General features: G+C 42.1%; 1 protein-coding gene across 1 annotated transcript in view; it reads right to left on the bottom strand.

Moving 5' to 3' along the window:
• Positions 1-15,051, bottom strand: part of ugcg (UDP-glucose ceramide glucosyltransferase) — a gene marked incomplete at both ends in the record, with an annotated part of 15,914 nt that extends 863 nt beyond the window's left edge. Inside the window, 7 exons of the mRNA XM_080529633.1 lie at positions 198-284; positions 1,163-1,341; positions 5,023-5,135; positions 5,561-5,662; positions 8,132-8,234; positions 12,191-12,335; positions 14,954-15,051. Coding sequence (XP_080385759.1) covers positions 198-284; positions 1,163-1,341; positions 5,023-5,135; positions 5,561-5,662; positions 8,132-8,234; positions 12,191-12,335; positions 14,954-15,051 — 827 coding nt within the window. The remainder of the gene's footprint in view (positions 1-197; positions 285-1,162; positions 1,342-5,022; positions 5,136-5,560; positions 5,663-8,131; positions 8,235-12,190; positions 12,336-14,953) is intronic.
• Positions 15,052-17,018: the final 1,967 nt, after the last annotated feature.

Raw genomic sequence — 17,018 nt, 5'->3', positions numbered from 1 at the left:
ACTATACCACTAGATACTACTACTATACCACTAGATACTACTACTACTACTACTACTACTACTACTACTACTACTACTACTACTACTACTACTATACCACTAGAGCCACTAGATACTACTAGATCCACTAGATACTACTAGATACTACTAGAGCCACTGGATATTCCTCTGTAGTGGAACAGAAGCAGTTCAGCTACCTGATCATGCGGGACTGGAACTGTGCGATGGAATAGGAGCCAGAGTTCTGCATGGCTACCTGCGTTGCCATGGAGAATTTCCATCCCCTGGGAGAGAGGGACAAAAGGAATTAATAATTTCTCTCTGCAGTTACAACCTGGTTGCAAACCATGGGATCAAAGCACATCAATAAAACAACCTCATGTGAATGATTTATGTTTTGCATCACAATAAAAACAGGTGACTGCAGTATTTGGGGGAGGAGTCCCGGAGGACTAGGGCTGCATGTGTTATTCATGACGCACACTGTTGAGGGCCGAAATGACAATAAACAAAAAGTTGTATTTCATAACAACTACTCTAAACAACTACGGTACTTTCTAAGCGTGCAAAATGTGTCAGTCACCATATCATATCCAAGGTGCCTGCCCACTGCCGAAGTGCCCTTGGTCAAGCACTTAAGCCACAACTGCTCCAGGGGCACAGGTGTGTGTGTGTGTGTGTGTGTGTGTGTGTGTGTGTGTGTGTGTGTGTGGCAAAAGGTCACATTTATGCAAGGGTCAAATTGCAAAAGGTATGCAAAAGGTCAAATTGCTGTTCGAATTGCTCCAAAGCAGCCCCTAGGCTCTGGAATAGTCTCCCCCTCCACATCAGATCCGCCCAGAGCATTGAGGATTTAAAAAAACGAGCTAAAACACATCTCTTCTCCCTGGCCTTTGACCTGAGGTGAGCCTGCCTCCCGACACTGCACTTTTTGCACTTTCATTTGTATTGCACACATTCAACACCTTGTTTTTAATGTATTTTATCTATTTTATCAGTTTTTTTATCTGTATTTTATCTTCTTGTGTTTTATCTTTTTATCTGTTAAGCACTTTGGGCGGCTGTTTGTCGTTGTAAATTTGTGCTATATAAATAAATAAATAAATAAACGTTACTGTTAACGTGTGTAACAGACAATAAAAGACTCTTCTATAATGCCAACCTGTCAGCGATGGCCTTAGCCATGAAGTAATCTTCAGCGATGTACTGGGCGAAGGCGATGAGCCCCCCTGCCTGGTCCAAGACGTCCTTCCTCATCAGGCACGACATCCCCGTCACACACTTGATCCCTGTCACATTGGCCGAGATGTAGGAACGAGGGTGGGAAGTACCAAAGTACACCTGTGATGCAAGAGACCATAACAATCAGACAAAGGCGTAGTGGCAGTGTACATGAATGGCAATCAAATCTAAAGAAATACAAAAGTGTAAACAAATGATACTCACTGTAAACATGCTCCTAACATACTACACTCACTGTAGACATGTTTCTTTTTTTTTCTTTTTTTTCAGATTTTATCCCTTTTTCACCCAATTTGGTAGCCAATTGAACCCAACCTAGCATCCAATTATCCCCTGCCTATTGCATAGGATCCGCCGCACGACCCCGTGGCCGGCAGTCCCAGAAGAGGCCGCCAGGCAGACTAGCTGACTGGCTCCTCGAGCCCAGCACCGTTATTCCGGCACCCAGGGGGCGGTGTTGCGCGACGGATCCTTGTCCAGAAATACTCCTATACCGCCCTCGGAAGCGGCCGCCCAATATGCCGCTTCCCGTGTGCCTCGGCCATATCTGGATCTGGCGAGCCGGGATACGAACCCCGGCCCCGCTGGGCAGCATGCACTAGTGGCCAGTGCGTAGTGTAGACATGTTTCTAACATACTACAATACACTCACTGTAGACATGTTTCTAACATACTACAATACACTCACTGTAGACATGTTCCTAACATACTACACTACACTCACTGTAGACATGTTTCTAACATACTACACTACACTCACTGTAGACATGTTTCTAACATACTACACTACACTCACTGTAGACATGTTCCTAACATACTACACTACACTCACTGTAGACATGTTCCTAACATACTACACTTCACTCACTGTAGACATGTTCCTACTTCCTAACATACTACACTTCACTCACTGTAGACATGTTTCTAACATACTACACTACACTCACTGTAGACATGTTCCTAACATACTACACTTCACTCACTGTAGACATGTTCCTAACATACTACACTACACTCACTGTAGACATGTTCCTAACATACTACACTTCACTCACTGTAGACATGTTTCTAACATACTACAATACACTCACTGTAGACATGTTTCTAACATACTACACTACACTCACTGTAGACATGTTCCTAACATACTACACTACACTCACTGTAGACATGTTTCTAACATACTACACTACACTCACTGTAGACATGTTTCTAACATACTACACTACACTTACTGTAGACATGTTTCTAACATACTACACTTCACTCACTGTAGACATGTTTCTAACATACTACACTACACTCACTGTAGACATGTTTCTAACATACTACACTACACTCACTGTAGACATGTTTCTAACATACTACACTACACTCACTGTAGACATGTTCCTAACATACTACACTACACTCACTGTAGACATGTTTCTAACATACTACAATACACTCACTGTAGACATGTTTCTAACATACTACACTCACTGTAAACATGCTCCTAACATACTACACTCACTGTAGACATGTTTCTAACATACTACACTACACTCACTGTAGACATGTTTCTAACATACTACACTTCACTCACTGTAGACATGTTTCTAACATACTACACTACACTCACTGTAGACATGTTTCTAACATACTACACTACACTCACTGTAGACATGTTTCTAACATACTACACTACACTCACTGTAGACATGTTCCTAACATACTACACTACACTCACTGTAGACATGTTTCTAACATACTACAATACACTCACTGTAGACATGTTTCTAACATACTACACTCACTGTAAACATGCTCCTAACATACTACACTCACTGTAGACATGTTTCTAACATACTACACTACACTCACTGTAGACATGTTTCTAACATACTACACTACACTCACTGTAGACATGTTTCTAACATACTACACTACACTCACTGTAGAGATGTTTCTATTATACTATACTACCTCCATCACTCGAGCCTCTGTAAACACTTGCTGAAGGCTAGTTCAGAAGGGGTGTGCTAAGCTAGTCATCTTCTGTGGAAATGAGCTGGATGAAAGGTAAAGGTATCCGACTCTTAATTTAGAGAAGTTGGTAAACACAACACTCCCAGACAAATGCTAGTATTCTTGTCCAAGCCCTGACATTGAGAGAATATCAGAGAGAACATAGTGCCATGCAGGTAGACAGGGCATCCTTGTTGTCCTCCACTCCAGAAGTAACTGCTCAGAAGTAGAGGCCGACAGATATATCAGAGCACCAATATTATCAGACTTTTACCAAAAATATCTCTATCTGCACATACTCCATCAAAGATGCAGCAAAGATGCGAGTCAGCCTCACATTCTGAAATTATAGGAAATCTGGGTAATTGGGTTTTTCCAGAGCAAAGGGGCAAAGCATGGATTTTGTGGAATTAATCAACTTGGTTATTTGGTGTTTTTGTTATTGGAGTGCCTACTAAAATGGCTGAATTTAGCAAAGTATTATCAGAGAGGGGACTAGGATTCAAGTCACTGTCCTTTTGTATGTTTACAAGCTTTTTCTCCGACATCAATGTGACAATTTTTATTAAACTTGTGTGAAATTACACTGATTTCAGAATAATATTTTGTGAGTGAAGTCTGTTATGTAGAATAAACACAAAAAACTTGGCCTATAGTGATACATAAACCAGAGTTGTGTAATCTAGATTGATAGCCAGTAGCACACAACTCATTTGGGTATGCAAATATTTTATCTTAGCCTATTGATGACATTTGTGTTTGAAGTAAAGGTCTCTTATATCAATAGAGTGAGTACGATAGTAGCCTAATAGCGGCCAAATATTTTTTCTCTTTGACATTCTTGCCAACTTCCGTCACAAGCAGCTTGGGTACTGCAACACACAGGTTTGTTTACAGTTGTGAACAGAGCTGAATTTACCACTGTGATAACGTTGGGGAGGGGGAGCGTTGGGATAAACCATTACTGGAAATAACAGTGGTTGCAAACCAGAAGGTGCAGGAGGTATTCTAGCAGTATGCTTTAAAAATGACTTTCACATGTAAAAATATGAAATCTACTGAGTATAACAAAGATAATTCAGTAGATGATCACACTGTATCAGAACAGGTTAGATTAAACAGAAAATCACTGATATCAATGTAGTGCACTGAACACGTGAAATTCTCATTTGGCATAGTACAAGTAGCTACGCACATGAAATAAAAATATGTTGTTTTTATTTATCAATGGAGATCATTATTGAGATTTTGATTTTTCCCTAATCAGCATCTATTCTAGAGCATCGTTTTGCCATTGTTTTCCTATGAAAACTGGTTATCAGTCAATTTTGCCCCCCATAAATCAGCATAGGTACTGGGCCCAAAAATCCAGTATCAGTCAGTTCTAGTTATATGGTTTTTTTTCTTTAATTTCTGTAATCCTATCTACAATACCATCAAATTATTATTATATTTTTTCTCTTCTTATACATTAACTCAGTGTTTCTCAACCCTCTCCTCGGGGCGCAATCAAAGTGTTTTGCAAGGTAAATACCACATAAAACACTTGGTGCTCGATGGTGAGTGTTCTGGAATTCTTTGGCAGTTAGTCAGTTAATGCAGTGTTCCTCAACCCTCTCCTCGGGGCGCATCATAACTTGTGCATGTTTGGTGAGTAAAGTCACCCGTGGCACTCTAGAATGTTCATCATTCGGGCGACTTTATTCACCCTCGGGCACTAAACGAGTTAAAGGAAACCAAACAAAGAGAAGTTTGTACGGAGGATCTCCTCACCTGCTCCAAGGTTGCGGCAAAGCCTTGGCGGTCTGCTACGTAGGGAAGGCCGTGGACCAGCCCCACCTTCTCAGTCATCTGATTGGCCATGTCGGTCAGCGTGTCTGGTTTCACTGGGAGGGGCAGAACAAGATTAGGCCTGTTCTCATACTTCTTTAACATCTACTTCCACACACACAGACACATCAGCGTCTTTGAGTCTCGGAAAAGCGCTATATAAATATAATGAATTATTATTATTATTATTATCATAGACACACAGACACACACAGACACACAGACACACACACACAGAGACACACAGAGACACACAGACATACACACAGACACACACACACAGACACACACACACAGAGACACACACAGACACACACACACACACACACACACACAGAGACACACACACACACACACACACACACACACAGAGAGACACACACAGAGACACACACACACACACAGACAGACACACACACACACACACAGACACACACACACATACGGTTAGACCTCAAACTCCATAATGTTGAACCATTACCACGGATGCCGCTGTCACAGATCCACACGAGGTCATATTTTGCCCCTTCATACCCCGGCATCAAGTTGTTTATCTTGGGATTGATGCCAACCTTCTTCCCTCCTGTACAGGACCAGAAAGAAAGATATTTGGCTTCAGTAGACTAACCACACATGCATCTCATCACTGCTGCTCACCACACAGCTTAGGAGGAGGAGATGCAGCCCAATATACATTGGGGGAAGTTAAAAACTAAAATAAATGCTAAACAGTTAGTGGAGGCCATTTTGAACAGTTAAACAAGTTTCAAGTTTATTTTTTACATCCCATTATCTTATAAGCATAAGAAAGTAAACTTCTTAGGCTTCAGTTCCTTGACATTGCAGTGAAGAGACAACAATTATGTATTCAGATCAGATGGCATATTGCTGCTGTACATGTTTTTTTTGGAGTCTTCTTTAGACTTCTTCTAGAATGATTCACCAACACGAACCAAATGAAAAGAAACATTAAAAGGTTAACATCCCTAAGACATACTATATAATATAGTATGCCTATATTAGAGATGTTAACCTTTTGATGATTTTATGAGCATTATTATGAAGGTTACATTTTAATGGACTTCACCCCTCTCGAATTGGCCAAAAGCTAAACTTTAACAATATGTTAACGTTTAGCTTTTGACCAACTCGAGAGGGGTGAAACCCATTATGAATGTAGCCTTGATATTTTTATGGGTGGAATTGGCATTCAGGTCCAAAAATACATCCTTCCTTCCTCCCTTCCTTGACGTAATCACTGATCTAACATGATTGGATTGGCCAAAGCAAGCTGTTCACTGCATTGCTTTTACCAATCATGTCATGTCAGATCATTTTAAAAGGGACACTTCAAGACTTTCTAAACTCATATTCATTATCTCCAGCACCATACCAGTGTCTACATATGTGAAAACGCAGATGTTCTATGTTCTAAACTAACTTCAAAACTAACGCACACCTTGGAATCTCGTCTTGAATTTTTTATTTATTTTTTTATCCGCTATGGTATCATACGGGTTAGGGTTAGGGTTAGGGTTACCCTCAGTACATTCCTCTCATACTTTCTCTCATCTTTTCAGCAGTTTTCATGTGACACTGGTATGGCCACAAGCCACAACTGCTCCAGGGGCATGGCATATGTGTGCGTGCGTGCGTGTGTGTGTGGCAAAAGGTCAAATTTAAGGGTCAAATTGCAAAAGGCGGAATTGCTGTTCGAATTGCTCCAAAGCAGCCCCCTAGGCTCTAGAATAATCTCCCCCTCCACATCAGATCCGCCCAGAGCATTTGAGGCTTTTAAAAAAACGAGCTAAAACACATCTCTTCTCCCTGGCCTTTGACCTGAGGTGAGCCTGCCACCCGACACTGCACTTTTTTGCACTTTTATTTGTATTGCACCTTGTTTTTAGTGTATTTTATCTATTTTATCTGGGGCGTTTTTTTTTCTTTTTTTTTCTGTATTTTATCTTATTTTCTCTTTTTTCTCTTTTTATTAAGCACTTTGGGTGGCTGTTTGTCGTTGTAAATTTGTGCTATATAAATAAACGTTACTTATTTACTTACTACTGCTTACTTACTCAAATAAAATAAAAACAATTGTGAAGTTTCCCTTTAAGAGTGTTCAAACAGGGCCTAGCTCGAGCCTGAGATACAGTACAAGGAAAATACTGACTGTCCTGATCTGAGCGGGCAACTCAGACTTTTGCATAAATCAATCATCTATGGGAGGCTATGCGAGAATGTGAGTGCGGTGCATGGATTTCACATTGTACAGTAGGTTAGCTAACTCATCATAGGTGACAGAAGCTGATGTTTTGTTCCACAAGTCAGCAAGGTCATTTTTCATTTTTTTCTTTACAGATTATGAAAGTGCAGATTGTAAGCTTTCCAATGATGTGTCATACATTGAACATAGTTGAAGAATATATGCTTATTTGAATGTTGGTACACCTCAAATCAAATAGCGGAGAAAATCGCCCTGAATCAAAACAACCAGACTATGCTCCATTGCACTAGCCATGGTTAAAATATATATATACTGTATATGGAAGAAAAAAAAGCTTCCAGATGGACAGAATATGAATTGGACAGATAACATGACCCCTGAGAGCTTGGGGGCTGAATCTCCAGATGACGTAACTAATGAGTGAATCAATACACACTCCCGTTGCTCTGTGCAAATATTAACCTACAACTGAGTCACAGCAACAACACAATGGGGTCATCGCACTCATAACATTTATTCTTAATTGTCCACATATGCCTGGGATCTCCGTTGTAATACAAAGCATTATTGGGAATTTTGGAAGCTTTCGTCAGTGTAAGGTTGCTTGCTTTAACGTTAATTTTGTCCGTCTTGCCCAATTTTGGATTGTAATTCAGCCTGTGTCAAATTCAGATAAAGCCAAAACGTCTAAACACAAAAAAACCTTGGAAGTTGGGCATGATGGAAGTCATCAAAACTAGGCAACAAACCTGCTATATACTGGATGGATATGTAGCCTAGCCAACAGAGGAGTGTTTGAAATATCAAAAAAGAAAATCAAGAGCTTACCAATAAATAGTTTTGCATCAACATTGGGATATTTGCCCAGGAGCTTTTTACAGACATCAATGGCTGGATCATCATGGTCTTGGACACACAGGAGAATTTCGTACTTTGTTGAAAAAGAAGAGAAAGTTATGTTATTCCAAACAACAGAGAAAGCAACAGTCAGAAAATGATAATACATATCTAGTTCTAGTCATGTAGACCTTTTTACTTGGACACGACTTAAGACAAACATGATCATGATGTTTGTGTGAAACAGGGCTGCCCGTCATCACCTTACTTGCTTATCATGGCAATTGAAATTGTTGGCATGTTTATCATTTAACATTTTTTAAAAATCACTCTGGCTATCTCCACTGGTTGTCACCACACACCAACTCACCCCACCCATTGTAAGAACGCTTCCTGCATCATATTTTCACAACACTGATGAGTATCAGCCTTTACACACTATAGGGCCAACTCAAACCATACTATGATATTTACCGTTCAGCAGCTATGGTAGATGTGAAACCAGGCCAGCCCAGTACAGCTTGGCCACGCGGGCTTGAATTATGGTTTAGAGAAACTGTGGTGAATGTGTGTAACCAGGCCAGCACGGTGCAGCTCAGCTCGGTTCAACTTTATAGTGTGAGAAGAGGCTTAGAGGCTCTAGTTGGGAGACAATGCTGCCCATGACTATGACGAGAGCCAGTACACAAAGAGGCCATTCTCCATGGAACGGGATGTCGGGCTCATGGAGAGGGACTCTCGAGCCACTCCTCTGTTGTCAGCTAACGAGAGTGAGGCGGTGATGAGAGAGTAGGGCCTGAGTGCTGCACTCATTCATGGACATGTCACTTGCACTCGTCTTTCAGGCATGATATATTAGCAGGCAGAGTGACGACTATCACTAGATTTTTTACATTTTTGGCATTTAGCAGAAGCCTTTATCCAAAGCAACTTACATGTGTAAGTAAGCAGGCCTAAGTGAATCAAGTAGAATTAAGTAGATCACAACTAAACTGGTTTCAACCTCTTGAAAAATAAGTACGGTAAGTAAGTAAGTAAGAACATATGAGCATATTTTGATATCTGAAAGCAATTTTTAAAAAGCACAGCTCGTAGGATGCGATCACATTGCATTGGATTGCTCCTTTAACCACATAATGCTCTGTTTGTGTTACGAGGCTCGGTACTGGGAGGGAGTCTATAGGCTCCATCTGAGACTCTCACATGACTCCAGTACGAGCTCGGCATTCCTATTGTCTCCTTCCTTGGAAACATTTCTCACATTCCGGGACAGCGCAGCAGAGAGAAGGCAGCTCTATTTTAGAGGTGGAGAGAGTCTAGCCTGGCCAGAGGCAGGGGACATCTTCACATTAAAACTAAAAGATCCATTCGAGTCTAGGCTATATTGAAATTTCATTAACCAACTAGTAGGAAAGACAGGAAAGTTCTACATTTCACAACTGACCACAAATTCCTCAAATTTAAGAGAGACGTCAAAGAAGGAGGAAGTCAGTATAGCAATAAAAAAAACTGGTGGTCAAGTTTTGACTTGTGGTCAACACAAGTAGGCTGATTTAAAGTCAAATCGGTGTGGTTGACCTGGACAGTGATTTCCGTGATTTCAGTGATGGCTTTCAGTAGAAGACATCTGACAAATGTATAGAAATGAAGCCACGGTCCGATTCTGGCTTTAACTGCTTCGCCTTTGGGCATAACCGCTTGAGGCATGACCACTTCCTCATTTCTAAACTGCTAAACGGACTGTCAAAAATGGAACATACTGTACGTAAACAAACCAAACAGACAGACGTTTACAGACCCAGGCTCTCCCATAGAGAAACCATTGGCTCAATCCATATTTAACAGACACAACCGACTGCTGTGGCCTGGGCCTTAGACAACAATGTAGACTCCCACTACATTAATCAGTCTACTCGATACTCATTTCACTGAGCTCATGTGGATAACAGGTTGAGCAGCTTTATACAATTAAACTGCTTTTAATACAGTTGGCGAGAGTTATTGTGTAACTGTGGAATGCTCACTTCTGATGACGGGGCTCGGGTGACTGCACTAGAGGATGACAAAGGTCAGCGCGATGTCAGACAATCATGCCCATTTGACCTGCTCGGAGCAGTAGCTGGTGCTGGGGATGACAGAAGAATGTGACATTCTCTGTGGTAACCCTCTAGGGGGAAACTGTGTTGAAGGGCAGTCAACTGACCAATGCCTCCTGACTCCGGCACCTCCTGAGTGTATGACTGGAGGGTGGGTATGACTGACTCACAGCTCAGCAGAGAGATTCCAGCGGAATACCAACAACACGAGAATACCAAACGAACAGAGATGGCACTCTCTCGTGGAGGCAGGCGAAAAACCCAGATGGACACAATATGTTGGATCGCGGTCCCTTCCATTTTCATGGAGCACAGAAATGCCACGGCCAGCATGCTGGAGTTGCCGAGTGTGTATGTACTACTGCGCTGCTCTAGTTAGACCAGTTGGTCGACGTTTGTTGGAGAGGCCCTAGGAGAAGAAGCAGAGCGTGGCGGTGGGGGGAGGGGGGGGGGGTGGTGGTGGTGGTGGGTGATGCTCATGTACCAGGCTTCTAGCCAGCGGGAAGAAGCACCCATCTCGGCCTATCAGCATCAGCCTCTTGTGCCAGCAGTCTAATGGGCAGAAATGGAGCAGAGAGGTCCATATGGAGGGCCGTCTGCCTGGCCCGGCAGAGGCAGTGCCCCTGCCCTGGACATGTTTGGGGCAGCTAATGGAGCGGGTCGTCTTTGGTCAGACAGTGATCCAAGCCAGGCCCCTTCAGGGACATAGTAGTTGGCTTGGAGAGAGAGGGCATGTGTTTGTGGGGGAGGGGCGCATGCATAATGTATGTCCTCAACATAGACGTCGGCAGTCAGTCTGTCACTCATTGATCCGTTCTGTAGACGGAGCTCGGGGCTGATATTCTCAGTGTGATATATGAGCCGAAGTGCTCCATAAATCAGAACAAGAAGTCCTACTGTTAACAGATGATTGACGCGAGAGGATACAGGCATACTGTCGGTCTAATGGGGCCACGGTATGATGTCGGCTCTCCCCCCCCGTCTTATTTCTGGTACGGATGAGAAAGTGATTCAGGGTGGACGTCATGCTCGAGCCCCAGTCTGACTCACGTTAAGGGTTGGGGGAAGTATGACCTAAACATAGCAAATTTGTTATGTTATGTTCGCCCTAATCTGATGATTCACTCCGAAAGTAAAACTGTACATTCCTGTAGAACTGAGCACTCCGTGACTACCACCTGACCTCCTCTTCACCACATAACTCAATTCCATTCATGTCATGTCCTGACCATGTTAATGTTGTAGCCTACCGCTCGTGGAACTGGAACATAGACATTAGCTCACAGATCTTCCTTGGTGATACTTGCATAGCTACATTGAAACACTTGAGGTCAATTTCTGTGGTTTCCTTCTGTCACATAGATTTGTTGAATAACGCCTAAAGGTGACACTTTGAGATGAAGAGATAGGTATTTGTCTTCAGAATCGTGTCAGGGCATGCATAAGAAGAGTGTCCAGCAGTCATAGCAGGAAAAAGTAATCTATGCTCAGGCCAGGGGCCATTGGCAGTTTTAGTGCTAGAAGAAGGAAGACTTTTTGTTTGTTTAATACCAGTAGAGAAACTGTACTGGGGGGGGGACATATGGTTCACCAATCCACAACTTGGTATGAGGACAGGCTTGTACATCTCTTGTATCTCTGTTATTCTGAATCCATTCTATTTCACACTTTGTTAAAGCATCTAGCGCCCTTCGACTAGCCTAAATCTAGTTCCAAACAAAACAATAAGAATGCTATAATTAGGCGTGGCAGGCCAATTATTTTACTCCAGTCAGCATTTCATCAATCTTTAATGTAGGTAAAGAAATATGCCTAGCCCTACCTGCTGCAACATCTTAAACACATTCTGGTTAATGCTGAAAACAGGCTCATACCTAGTCGCCTAACTGACTGCCAAACATCATGAGTTGTCGTGACGGTGTTGTGTTTTTCGAGAACGTGTTTCCAATGGTACCTTGGGATAGTCAAGCTCAAAGAAGGTCTCCAGGTTGTTGATGAGGTTGGGGTCCACTCCTTTCAGGGGTTTCAGTAACGACACCCCCACTAGTTTACTGTACGGCAGCTTGTTGTCGGTACTCTTCTTGTTGAGATGTAGTCGGCTACACACAGGGACATAGAAGGAGAGAACTTGAGTGAACTGTGAGCATAAGGTACAGTACAGTATACAATCACAGTCGTATGAGGCAACAATGTTATCCTTGATTTCTCACTCACATGTTTGCTCACAACTTACACACAAGCGTTTATTCATTTGATTGACAAACTTGATAATCAAGGAAGGTGTGGGAACTGGGTGTTGGCTGTTCTCAAAGAGGATATGATTCAACAGTAACCATTAGAACAAGGACATTTCTTATTGATAAGCTTAGTCTGGGAAAAAAAGACTAGACTAAAAACCCTAAAGGCCTGGTCTTTCACACACCAATGGAGCTACTCTGCTATTTAATTCCACTTGCTTTTTCTCAGGGAAGTTCCCTTAAAGGCTGCCTATTCCTGCTGACACCGCGATTCAATATGGTCTGTTAATAATGCTAGTTATGCAAGAGGTTGTAACGATTATTACCATTACGGAAAAGCTTAAAGTCCAACACATAATTGTATGTCAATATACATTATCTAAAACACAACAACCCTGATTACAGTGTTATGCACCATAAGCAATGCTTCTCTAAGAATTAACTGATGCATTCATTTGATGTTTATCAGTTAAACCAAGAAAGATTAGACCTACTATGATATAATTCCCTAGTCCTTATCAACACAGGTCTTGAAGCAGCATAAATTGTTGCCCACCAGGCTTAGCCAGCTCAGTGGCCTTGCGCAGTGTTTCTCAACCCTCTCTTCGGGGCGCCCCAGCCGCACCACATATTTGATCTGTTCCACCACCAGCACACGTGATTCAACTAATCAAGTACAAAGCAATTATGGTTTGTACTTGATTAGTTGAATCAGGTGTGCTGGTGGCGAAACAGATCAAGTATGTGGAGCGCCCCGAAGAGAGGGTTGAGAATGAGAAACACTGGGTTAGAGTATCCGCCCTGACATTGGGAGGTTGTGAGTTCGATTCCTGGCCGAGTCATACCAAAGACTACAAAAACTGTACCCGGTGCATCCCTGCTTGGCAATCAGCATTGGGGTAAGACCAGCAAGGGTTGGATTGGGGGTAAGACCCTGCAACATACCAGCGACATGTCTAGGCGGTGTACTTGTACATCAAGCCGCCTCACGCTACCCGAAACAAGAGATAGGTTCCTGCCCTAAGGGCTCGAGAACAATCGGTTCTCAAAGCTAGTTAGGCTTAGCCTAGTTAATCATTTTAGAAACAACCCGAGACCCTCAACTAGATAAACAATTGGGCTAGCCTCGTTCAGGAGAGGCAGTTCTATGGTGTGGGACGTAGCCTAAAAGATATCCACTTGAGTTGACACAGGTGCACCTTAGAGTATACACTTGAGTCAATTACCCTAAATGGTCATATCACTCGTTTTTTGTCCCCTGGCATCTGCTTAGAGGTAAGCTGCTAATATCCTGAAACTGCTTAACCCCCTGACATCATTGTTTCTTAAGTGACAAAAAATACTTTCTCTGTTTTCTGAGATGGATGGTCAGGTCACCCACGTTGGAAAAAAGAGCAAGTGAACAAACTGGTTGTCACACCTCAACAAGGAAGTGTCAGCTTGACATTTCTATAAGGGCTTTTCAAAGGAATCTCAATCTGGGTAAATAATACTCTCAGGCGTGCCCCTTCTTTGGCATAGTCTTCACTGTTAGTGCAGAAAAACATAGCAGGATTTATTGTCTGGATTTCAGGTACCTTTAAGGCATAGAGTTATTACTATAGCCTAGGCATAGAGGTGCACCATAAACATGTTTAAACCCCATCTCCCTTCCCCATGTAATGATACACACGTGCACTCCAAACAGTGCAATCTCCATCAGTCCATCTCCTTCCACTCTGGGGGGACACTCAGATCAGAATCAGACCATGGATGGAGCAGCACTCTCAATACTTCATCACCCTGACTGCCTGCCTCTCAAATGTAAAACATGTCTAGTAAAACCTAGTGACAAAACAACAAAAACACGAAAAGGATCCAGCTTTTCAGTAGGGCACAACATCTTCTTGATCCAACACCGGCTAACCTTTCTATCATTCACTCATGACTGCATCGACAGGGGCCACACTCCAATGCGAACCAATGTTCAGACAGTTATCAACTAAGCTAAATCAAACTCTGCTTAGCTATCTATCTATCTGGCCGATTACATCGTTAACTGACTTAATAATCTAGATGGGCTCATTGTAATTGACTGAAAATAGCGTATCTGTCAGGTCTATCGTGATCACAAGAGACGTTCAATCAATCAATCCCCCCCATGCTGATTTCATACACTAGCAGAATAAGCTAGCTTAGTTTAGCCGCCTACTACTTATCAACACCCAGTCAACCAAACAAGATAGCTGCCCAGCTGATCTGCAAATAACTGTTGGGTGAGACAGCGATCAGACATGTTTACGCTATGTATGATCAACATTTAAACATGACTAATTGCAAACATGACAGTTCTCCTTTATTTGAGCTAGCTAACCTTAGCTAAGCTAGTTAACATTAGCTTGCTTGTAGCCTCTTTGAGTGAGGGAGGGACACAGATCAGCTAACTTAGCAAGCCAGCTAAATAATTGGACAAATTTTTATTTTTATTATAAACTACTTACACGTAGATGATGGACATGAAATGCATGAGCCAGAGGACGACGAACAGAATGAATCCGAAGATAGAGAGCCCTTGCATGGCTAGATCCAGGAGGGCCATGGCTGTGTGTTGGTTGTGTCGCTCGGTGTAGCTGACTGCTAACGCTAGCTACACCCCCGTTGTGATGAACCACCGGTGTAGCTCAGCGTTCCACCCGCCTGTCGGTCTCAAGGGGAGAGTCTGCTCACACCGTCGCTTGGGTTACCACGGTGCTGACGTATGGCTGTGTTCGAAATGGCGTACTAGCATACTGCATACTAGCATACTCAATTAGTATATATACTGCATACTGCTTACTAAATTCATAATAAGTATGCCAAATACCAGACGACCGAAAATCTAGTATACATTTCTTGCATACTCAAATGTCACATAATCTACAGTGTGAACGCACTGCATACTCAAAATCTACGTCATATCTAGTATGAGTAGTATGCTAGTATGCCATTTCGAACACAGCCCATGACTTCCGTCAATGACGTCACTAGTCTGCTGACTGACAGATGATTATCGACATCAAGTGGAAAAATGACAAATCACTTTACCCTGACAACACTTACATGGGCTGTCTTTGTTACCCAATTTTGGAGTATATTTGTTTGCATTGCATAATTGGGAATGTGCATGACCATTCTTAACAGGGCGTTAACATTAACAACAACAAACAAACTACAGATTTGGACACATACACACACTCATGCACGTACACACCCACGTACACACCCACACCCACACCCACACCCACACCCACACACACACACACACACACACACACACACACACACACACACACACACACACACACACACACACATACACACACACACACATACACATACACACACACACACACACACACATACACACACACACACACACACCCACACACACACACACACACACACACACACATACACACACACACACACACACCCACACACACACACACACACACGCGCACACACACATGATGTTTATCATCAACTAATAACCAGCATAGCAAAACTCAATGGAAATATCAATTTCTTGTATACACGCAAGTGCTTATTTGTTTGGCAAATCAACCAGCGAGGCAAATATGTTCATTTCTGATTATGATGTTTTGGGTGAAACCAGATGATCCGTATTTTTATTTGTATCTGACTTTACACATTGAACTCTCATTGAGATTATTTAGATGCATGTGCTGCATGTTCCCTATCTTGATTTTCATATGGAACATTATATGCCTGGAAATTAGATTGAATTAGACAGAGGACCTTTAGTTCTATTGGATTATTGTTACACGCCTGAGGCCTACCAATCGTTCTTTATGGTATTAAAGGAGTCCATCTTGTGGTGAACATGAGTCGTTGCAGAGTTTCCTTAAGAGAAGATAAATGACAAGAACAGAACATCTGCTTAGTCTTAAAACTTGAAGAAAAAAAAAATATATATATGAGACTGCACCTTCAATGACAAGGTGTTAGTTTGAAAGGTATGCCATTGTTTTTAAACCTCTGCATGCTGTCTGATTTAAAGAGATATCCCATGGACACACCTGACAAGTTGTCAGTATAACTCATATGAGCACCTCATCTCAACTCATCTGGACAATGTAAATGCTTCTATACTTCACAATGCATCTTGCAATTACTGTAATGTACTATACATAATCTTGGTGATAGTAAGTCTTATAAATCACTATGAAGATATGAAGAGAGGAATATAAATTCATCAAACCAAAAGGTTTGCAGTTTATCAAAACGAGGGTTCAGACATAAAATAATTCTCTTCACTTCGCCTGATGATGGTAAACGAAGCTGAGACTGAGGAAGATGTTCCACTCTGAAACAGGAAAGGAAAAGGACAAGAATGTCGTTTGTTTGTTGAAAAACCCTCCTGTGTATCAATGAGGATATGGTTAATGTGCTTGAAGGGGAAAGGGAAGTCTGAAAACAGCAACATTCCATGACCAGGACTGAAGACTTTTACTGAGATTGTGTAGCTGATAGATAGATAGATAGACTTTATTTGTCATTGTTACA

Source organism: Nansenia antarctica (assembly GCF_963989245.1).
Source record: "Nansenia antarctica genome assembly, chromosome: 4".
NCBI lineage: Eukaryota > Metazoa > Chordata > Actinopteri > Argentiniformes > Microstomatidae > Nansenia > Nansenia antarctica.
The sequence above is the reverse complement of the archived record's forward strand: the minus strand, read 5'-3'. Positions and strand labels throughout refer to the sequence as shown.